This window comes from Condylura cristata, unplaced genomic scaffold (genome assembly GCF_000260355.1).
Source record: "Condylura cristata isolate star-nosed mole 26May11 unplaced genomic scaffold, ConCri1.0 scaffold00005, whole genome shotgun sequence".
In the NCBI taxonomy this organism is placed as follows: Eukaryota; Metazoa; Chordata; class Mammalia; order Eulipotyphla; family Talpidae; genus Condylura; species Condylura cristata.
Genome location: NW_004567106.1, coordinates 44375638 through 44385023, shown reverse-complemented (window position 1 = coordinate 44385023; position 9386 = coordinate 44375638). Strand labels below are relative to the sequence as shown.

General features: G+C 42.6%; 1 protein-coding gene across 4 annotated transcripts in view; it reads left to right on the top strand.

The window, feature by feature from the left end:
* Nucleotides 1-243: 243 nt before the first annotated feature.
* The window catches only part of ATXN7L1 (ataxin 7-like 1), a 215545-nt gene continuing 206402 nt past the window's right edge, over nucleotides 244-9386 (top strand). For 3 of the 4 annotated variants that reach the window (XM_004676920.2, XM_012721020.1, XM_012721019.1), the window contains exons 1-2: nucleotides 265-445; nucleotides 965-1033. In XM_004676920.2, coding sequence (XP_004676977.1) covers nucleotides 265-445; nucleotides 965-1033 — 250 coding nt within the window. Of the gene's footprint in view, nucleotides 446-964; nucleotides 1034-9386 lie in introns of all 4 variants that reach the window. The other variant, XM_004676922.2, reaches the window with a different exon arrangement.

Sequence of the window (9386 nt, the reverse complement as noted above, 5' to 3'; positions counted from 1 at the left end):
TGAGCTTCCTCCCCCGCGTCGAGGCCCCGTCTCAGAGGGCAAAGCTCATTTCCCCAGTCGCGCTGTAAAAAAACATGAAATGACACGTCACCGCAGCCGGGCTGCGTGCTCCGAGCAGACACGCACTCAGCCGGCTGCCGGCTGCCGGCGCACGGGCGCCGGCTCCTCCTCCTCCCGCTCTCCCTCTCCTCCTCCGCGGCCTCCCTCCTCCCGCTCCTCCCTCCCTCCCCCTTTCAGAACACTCAATGTCGGAACGTTCCGAAGATGACGTCGGAGCGTTCTCGAATCCCGTGTCTCTCGGCTGCTGCTGCCGAAGGAACAGGGAAAAAGCAACAAGAAGGAAGAGCAATGGCGACACTGGATCGCAAAGTGCCCAGTCCGGAGGCGTTTCTGGGCAAACCCTGGTCCTCCTGGATCGACGCCGCCAAATTACACTGCTCCGACAGTAAGAACCCCACCGCCTCCTCCTCCTTTTATTATCCTGTAACCTTTCCATTCACCTAGAGCCACTGGGAAAAAGTGTGTGTGAGAGAGAGAGTGGCCCCCGGTGTCCTCCATGCTTCTCCCTCTCTCTCTCTAAATAAATACACACCGAGACAGATCATCAATGCACAGAGAGAGGCCCTGCTGCCAGGGTTGTCTGTCTGTCTGTCTGTCTGTGCCCGGCTCCCCGTGGCAGCCCGCGGGGTGGGCTTTCACAGCCCCGCGGTGTATCTGCTTAAAAGGCTACTCTGTTGCTGCTTGCATAGTTTTTTGGGTACCTATCTGGGCCAGGTAGATGGAAATCCGGACTTGGGAGAAAATGTTGCATTGTCAAATTTTGAAAGATTTTCATATACAGTATTTATATCGATCTGTTTGCAAATAAACACTCTCCCTCCCCCCTTGACTTTGGCTTTCCCCCCCCTTTTTTTTTCTCTTTTTTTTCCTTATTTTCTTTTTTCCTTTTCTTTTTCATCTGCAGATGTAGATTTAGAAGAGGCTGGAAAAGAGGGTGGAAAAAGCAGGGAGGTTATGAGGCTTAATAAAGAAGGTAAGTGGAGCTACTGGCATTTTAGTGTTAGCATGTGTGGCAGAATCTTCACAGGGTTTTCGGATATAATGTGAATTGTTCTGCTGGGTACAGAGTGACTAAGGCTTGTCAAAAATTGAGCACGCCCAGGTGACTACTGCTTCATGTTAACTTCTTTCAAAGTATAAATACAACTGGGGGGCCAAGAGGGGGGAGACTATTGAAGGCAGAAGTTTACTGCACTTCAGCTGGAGCCCACAGTTGAATCTTCTGATGCATATATCTGCCATTCTCCTTTGGACCAGCATTCCCAAATGGTGGGTGGCCCTAATCTCTGAAATGAGGAGTGGGTTCTTTTCACAAGCATCCCAACCTTCCTTGTGGGTACATGCACAACAGTTTAATGAACCCCCACATGGTCAATCATTCCAGCATCTACTTCTTCGCTCTTCAGTAGAAACCATTGTACATGGCAAACCTTTGCTGCAAGTTACGTTTGGTCATAGATTGTTGTGTGGCAAGCAGGGTTAGGGACATCTGCGTGTGAAGCCCCTAGCTGGTTACCTGTCTCTGTCTCCCCAGCATGGAAATATAGTACCTGAAAGGGGACACAGTGAGTAGATAAGTCATCCCAAACCAAAGCAGGCAAGTGAAGCCACAACATGCTGGAAGTGGGCATCAACCACCACAATCATCATAAATAAATCATGTTCTGTTCGAGTTTGCCAGCCTGCCATATGTAACTCTGGCCTATGGACTTCAAGCAGAGCCACTCCAGAGGCCACTTTCTACTGAACAAATGGATGGGTTCATTTGAATTGTGATTTACTAACTGATATCTTACAGACATGGTTGACTGAAATTGGGGGTGGGAGGAAGATGCAGGGGGGCAGAACGTTTGGTGGAAGGGCAAAGAGTTCAACGAGGCCAAAGGCCAAAGGCCATTGTTCATCCAAAAGGAATAGCAAAAAAAGCTGCTCTTAGTCTCCAAAGAATGGTCGCCCTCAGAAAGGGGGAAGTTACCCTGTAAGGCAGCTAGGACCTGCATGGAAAGATGGAACTCATTTGGCAGATCAACACCTCACACAGTCTGTATTCTTTACCCAATTATTTCCTGACCAGCCAATGAAAGGAAATTTTGTGCTTTAGAAAAAACTAACATGGAAGTTAAAATGCATGCATATTCAAGGACAGCTCTCTGTTTCTGCTAATTAAGCACTTTGATTGGGAACAAAACCTTGTTCTAAAGATGTTTGCCTCTAAATATTTTAGTATAATCTTGACTTATGTCTTTAGGATGCACAAGGAAAGGAGTGATGTCAAGTGGACGTCTTACAAGTAGCAGCTTATTAGTACTAAATGTCCATGTGTGATGGCAATGGAGAGTATCTCTATAGATTGCTTTTCTTCGCAAACTCTTGAGATCTTTAAACACTAATAGTACTTGGTTATCAGACCACTGGACACTAAAAGGTTTCCACAAAAGAAAATGAGTTTGTGTACACCTTTAAATTAAGATTGAGGTAAGGTCAAGGTATATGGCACAGAATTTGTACCTGTAAGGTCTGGGTCACAGATTATAGCGACAACACACACAAAACTCATATATTCTGCACCCTCCTCCCTGCTTCTGTTTCAAAAGACTGGGGCCCAGAGTGTCTTGGCCTTAGGATAAATAGATTCTTTTAAGGAAAACAGGAAAGGTCTTCTTTTCTCAGAAGTCACAACTGGTGTATCTTGTTTATTATGTCCTTTGCCCTATAAAGCTAAAAATATTTAGCTCCAAATTATGTGCATTTGCATTAAGGACACCCACTGTTCATGTAACACACCTGCTGAGTTTGCCAAAATAGCCATGTATGGGCTGAAACTCTTGTTTGTGGACCTAGTGGAACAGACTTGGGTTGACAGTTCCTGAAGATCTTCCTGGTATGGGCACATTTTCTTTACAGATAAAGTGTACATACACTATACACTTTATACTCCACCAATACTACCACTGGTGAGAAATTTAAGGTTCTAGCTGAGACTCCAGGTCAGGGTGTCTGGTTGCCAGGAATTCCAATGTTTTGGTTGCTCTAGTCTTACCATGGGCCTTGTTAGTGGACTCACTTGGAAGTTCTTGAGATGGATACATTTTTGCAGGTGGCTCTGCAGGACATACAAAGTCTTAAGTGTGTCTCTGTGTGGACATTTGTGTGAACAACATAGGCCATGATGTTTTTGGCAATATCAGCAGGTCTTAAGAAGAAATTTTGTCTTTAATAATAATGAGTGAATGAAACAAAGTTTAGTAATTCCAGTTGAGAAATGAAGGGCTATGATTCAGATTTTGATACAATATTTTTAATTGTGATAACATAAACACTACATAAACTTATCATTTTAACCATTTTAAAGCATACAATTCAGTGGTACCAAGTACATTCACAATGCTGTAAAACCTTCACTACTATCCATTTCCTGAGCTTCTTCATCATCCCAAGCGGAAACTCATATATACACCTTCTACAATTGCTCTTCACTCACATCCCCTCCTCTGTCAGCCCTGGTAACCTCTATTCTATTTTCTGTCTCTATGAAGTCAGCTATTCTAGATAATAGCAACATATTGTACAATATTTGTGACTTTGTGTCTTTCACTTAGCATAATGTTTTCATGATTCATCCATATTGTAGCATGTATCAGGATTTCATTCCTTTTTATGGCTAAATAATATTCCATTATATGTACATAACATTTTGGTTATCCATCCATTTGTTGATGGAGATTTGACTTGTTTCCACCTTTAGCCTATCATGAATAATGGTGCTATGAACATGCTGTGATTTATTTTTTATGGACTACATTTAGGGAGGAAAGTTAAACTAGAAATAAGAAAGAAAACCATTTTACCTTCCCTCTGGCCTCAGCTTTGGAGACACAGGAAGGACCTACAGACCTTTTGAATAATTTGATGATTGCTATAGAGTTCCGTCACCATTCCTCATTCCTTTAACCTTTTTCTCTCCTATTCTCTACCTGTATCAGTATAAATTGTTAATTGAATGCTTTGAAATCTGTAATAAACTTTTCAATATCATTTCATCCAAAGTTAGCTACAATTATGGTTAAGAAGGATTTAGCAAATACTTCGAACCTCGTCAAATCATCACCAGGGTTCGGAAGTTGTTGCTTAGTCCTGTGCTTGAGTGTACTCAAGTAAGGTTATGTCCAGCAGGTTGGTGCAATGAAAGGAGCAAGAGAGAGAGTTTTGGGTAAGCCTGAGTTCTGTTATATGACCTTGGGAATATCATTTCCCTTCTCTGGACCCGTTCTCTCACTTGTAAAGTAAGGGGATGGGATTAAGTGTGACCTAAGCTTGTCTATTGAATATACCTACATTTGAAATGCAGTCATACCAGATTGGCTTTTTTAAAAGATACTTAAAAAAGAGAGAATCAAGCCGGCATATTAAACATCTGAAACCACTATATACAAGGTTTACATTCTTATTTTATAGCTTTACCATATCTGATATACAAGCACAATAGTTTGTGTTACAAATAGTTTGTGAGTGGTATGAGGTTTGTAAGACTCTGAACAAACTGGGAATCTGAGTCCAAAACCCAGAGTGATGCATTTCCCACAGTGCAGGCTGAGTTAACCTCAGTCAGCTTGGAGCAATCAGGCACAAGATTACTCAAGAGGAGGTAGGGGTGGGGTTGGTTTCTCAGAAACCTTTTTAGTTTAGTCTGAGATATAAAATGCATTTATGATAGAAAATTCCAAGGAAGGCCATACATCTAACTGACTTTTTAAAATAATTTGCTTTGTAGTTTAACTGAAGACTTTTGCAAGATATTTGGGGAAAAGCTCCTTGAATCAGAAAGACTTCCCTTTTTCTCATTGCCCCCTCAACTCTTTTCAGAAGTCAATTCACAAATAAGAAGCTGAGTTTATGTAATTCAAAAGTATCCTTCACTATATAAAAATGGAGATAACAGGTTTGTTGGTAAAATAATACAAAAGGGCTTAACACATGCTTAATAAAGTTTTGCCTTTGTTATTTCATTTAAAAAATTATGATTATCATCATACTCATATTAAGCTGCTTATAGAAAACATTATGACTGACCCAAGATTTTAAATTAGTCATTGAGGAACAGAAAAAATAAAGTATTAGAAATTTCATTTTTAGAGTAATTAATTTTGCCATAACTTTATATTAATAATGGTTTTCAAAAACAATTTCTATGATATCTGTGTTTCTGATGGAGTACAGTTAATGTATGCACATTGGTAAGTTTTATTAAGACCTGGAAAAAAATACTTAGGTTGTTTCAGGCCTATAACTAAGAAGGGTTTACATGTTCTTTCAGGGGACCAGAAGGTCTAAAAACTAATTTTAAAAATAATTGATAAGTGGTTTTATCTGATTACTAAAAAAAATAAAGAAGGTCCCGAGTCAATCCTTGTTTGGGTCTTCTGGAAGCCTGCACTAGTTCTTCAGGCATGTGTCTGTGTTTCAGTTCTCTGCTGTTTTCATATGATGTAGGCAAATTTGTGGAATGCTTCCAACTTGAAAACTGTCTGGGACCAGTAAGATCTTGCTGTAACTACAGGGGGTTGCCATTTTCCTGAGAGGTGCTGGTAGAACTGAGGTGCTGGTAGAAACAGGGAAGGGAACAGGAAACATGGGAACATGTTCAGCTCAGGTTTAGGAATTCCACGTTATGGTTATGCGAGCAACTTGGAGAAAAAGATGGCAGCTGACATAACAAGAATGAAGTGTTCCTAGAAACCAAGCCAGGAACACCAGCGACAAGTGGTGGAGATTTATGGGAAGCTGCGGACGGCTTCCCTTTATCATTATACAGACAACTCTGTTATCTGTGTTAATAGGAGATGTGAAGACACCAAGTGCACAGATTACACAGATAAACTTCATTTTCACCATTAATTTCAACTTCTTTCTCCATTAGGCCTATCTTCGTCCCCTTTGCTAACAAGAGACAACAATTGTTCACTTTGGCATTTCATTATTGTCTCTTTTCTCTTGCCCAGCATTTGGGAGAACAGGACAGGAGTGAGAGTGGTTCAAAAGTACTAGAAAGGAAAGATGAAAAGGAGGAAGAGAAAAACTAAAGTTTTCTCTCCATTAACTGATGGAGAAGCGGGAACACCATGGTCATGACAGCACAGCTGAGAGGTCATTTTCAAAACCATCTAGTTTTAAAATTATAAAGCTTCTCAGGTGATTATCTGTTTTCTCACACCAGTATTTCCATATTCTCGGGTTCTTATGTGGGTGAAATGTGGCTGTGGCTCCCTCCACGGGAAGTACTGCATGTGACACTGCCCGAAGCACTGTTACAGGATGGTAGCTCCTCACTGCATGTCTCTGAGAGAGTGAGTTTCTTTTTATTTTATTTTTTAAATATAATAGTTTATTTTTACATCATTTTGTGCCTTTTCCCATCTCAATTGTAATCCCTGTGGGCTTCCCATCACCAAATCACCTGTGTGCCATCACCATAGTTCACTGCACTCCCCCCCCTCCCATTTTTGATCCCATTCTCCACACCACATCTAGAAGATGTGGATGGTTATATACACATAACCATGAACTCATTTAAATGCTTCTTTAAAAAAATCCCCAAACAAAAGTTAAAATTATATAATGAAATTTTCTCTCCTGCCATTGCCTTTGTGTATAATGCAGAGATATTCTGTGTGCTTTCAAGTAGATACATAGTTTTGTTTTTTTTTTCATCTTGCTTTCCCTAGTGGATGATAGTATACTGTAAATGTTGCCTAGAATCTTGCCATTTCCACTTATCTTAGAAACTGGTCCATATCCTTTTGTAATGTGCTGCCATGATCTCTTTTGGGACCTGCATAGAAGAATGATAATTTACACATCTAGATGTCTTGCTTTGTTTTTAATACTTCTTTCTACTTTCTTGGTGTTTAACATGCATTTCAGACTAAGTCAGCTCTCACAGGGTACCTGCACTGGGCTTTGTCTGTGAAAATCACAGAACGTGCTGCAGGACTCTGCTATCCTAGCACTGAAAGTGGGGATTTAGAAAGTCATGGAGAGTCTGCTGAGTGCTCTGCAAAGGAAAGTTGGACGGCCGTTGGAGGACATAGCTGGGAACCTAGCTTAGGTTAGGAGCTCAGTGAAGACCTCCATGTAGAAATTTCACTTAACTTAAAACCTAGAGGATGAAAGGTGTGGGTCTGGGTGGGCCTAAGAACAGAAGAAGCAACGTGTGAGAAGACTCAAATGTGAACGATTATAGAATGTTCTAGAAACTGAAAAATATATGCTAAAGTAAAGATAGCAAAGCAAAGGGTAGTATAATGTTTCTCAGGAGTGGCACTACTGACATTTTAAGCTGATATCTCTTAGTCGTAAGGGGTCCTCTTAGTTCTGTGCATTGTTAGGGTGTTTAACAGCACCCAGGCTTCTTTCAGTACAATCCAGCAGTACCTCCCACTCTTCCAATTTGAAACAACCAAAAATGTTTCCAGACATGGCCAAAAGTTTTCTGGGGAGCAAAGTCACCTCAACAGAGAACCTCTTGTATAAGGTGAGCCTTGAAGGGTAGACCAAAATAATTCACAGAAGAATTCTGCTGCTCTCTACATGTCCCAGGCTTCCATTCTAGGTGAATCAGTCTTAATGGACACTCACCAGGCATAGATGGAGCTGTGACTATCCCCTGGTATGAACTTACATTTGAGAGGACCTAATGGGATAGAAGACACTGGCCCTCAAAGATTTCTCCTTGAAGGTTTCCAAGATGTCTCCTCCAAACCGTCAGTTCTATTCCCTAGTCAGTAGTAACACAGTGGGTAGAGAAGACCCCTAAAGCGCCAATTCTGATAATGATGGCATTTATTGGATGGTGGCCCCTAATGTCAGTGCATCACAGTGAAACATTAAGGATTTCAGTTTACATTTAAAGTCGAGCTGGAAATGCAACTGGCGTTCTGTGCGGTTTGATTACCCATGGGATTTGTCTGAAATGGGGATGTACTTGATGAAGAGCAAAGCAACTGGTTTCTGCATTTTCATGTTGAGGCAGTCCTGATCCTTGAGGGCTTCTGATCCGTGTGCCATGTAGCCAAGGGCATTTTTTAGGACTGCGAGGCCTGTTCACTTTCACCCTGATGTTTTAGCTTTAAAATTGATTTAGAGTGTTGGGCAGATGCTTTTTTGCATTATTTTCTGTGTAGCCGGTGTTTCTAACCCTTGGGCTAACCTTTCATACTTTCACACTTTGTTTCATTGATGAAATCCCTCGAAAGTAAACATATACTAGTCCAGACACAGTGGGACCATGTCCTAGTCAAGTCCCTTTTACCCAAGGATAAAGGATCCCACGTTCTGAGGTGGTCCTGTTCTCATCCGGGAACTGAGCTTTGAGTGGCTGTCGTGGGAGTGACGTCACCAAGATGGCGAAGTAGCCAAACTTCGCTCCCGCTCACGTGAAGAAAAGCTAACTTTTCTCGGACAAGACGCAGCTCCCAGAATGCAGAACCGGAAGGGACCGGGAGGGTTGGGGGGTAGGCAGAAGCAGCCGCCCCACCCTCTCTCCATCTCTGCACCACAGAGACCACAGAGACCACACCCAAGCACTTTGGAAGGTAAGAGCAGCGGCTTCACGGTGGCTGCACCACCCTTACTCCAGGCCGGCACAGCTGCACCCAGAGATAGTCTGTCAGGCCAGCGGTCCTCCGTGGGAAAAGAACACCCCCAGTGACATCCCCCCGGGTTGTGAGTCGCTTCTTGGGAGTCCCGCTCGGGTCTCACCTTGTGAGGTGAATCCACAGGGTTTTGCCACCGGAGTCTGACTGGGATGCGGTAATCATCAGAAGCAGCGTGGTGCGTAGGGAGAGGCTTGACCTTCTTCCGACTGGTGGAAGCAGAATGTCTACATCTCTCCTGAAACTCTTGGTGCAGCCTTCTGCCCATGTTGGGCTTCCAGCTAACGCTGTTTGGCTGGCTCTGTCTTAATCTCTCCTGTGGCAGGGCTTGGATTGGCCACTTCCAGCCAAATGGACCTGGATTTGGACCCTGAGGCACTTGAACTAATGAGGAGAGCCCAGGAAATCCCTCCGGCCAGTGGCGGAAGCTGAGCATTCTTAAAGCATTCAGGGACTAGACTTGGCTCACCCCTTGCTTCTATGTATACAGAGCTGCCTTTCCACTGTGGGGATAAGCTTTTGTTTTTATGTAGATGATTTATCTTGTACCTGTGGTTTCATAACACAATTCCACTTGCCAATTTTAAGGGATCAGGTGCTTTTAAAAAGGGCAACAAAATAAATACTCTCTAGGGCTGACATAATGGTGCAGGGTCACCATAGTGGGGAAGATCA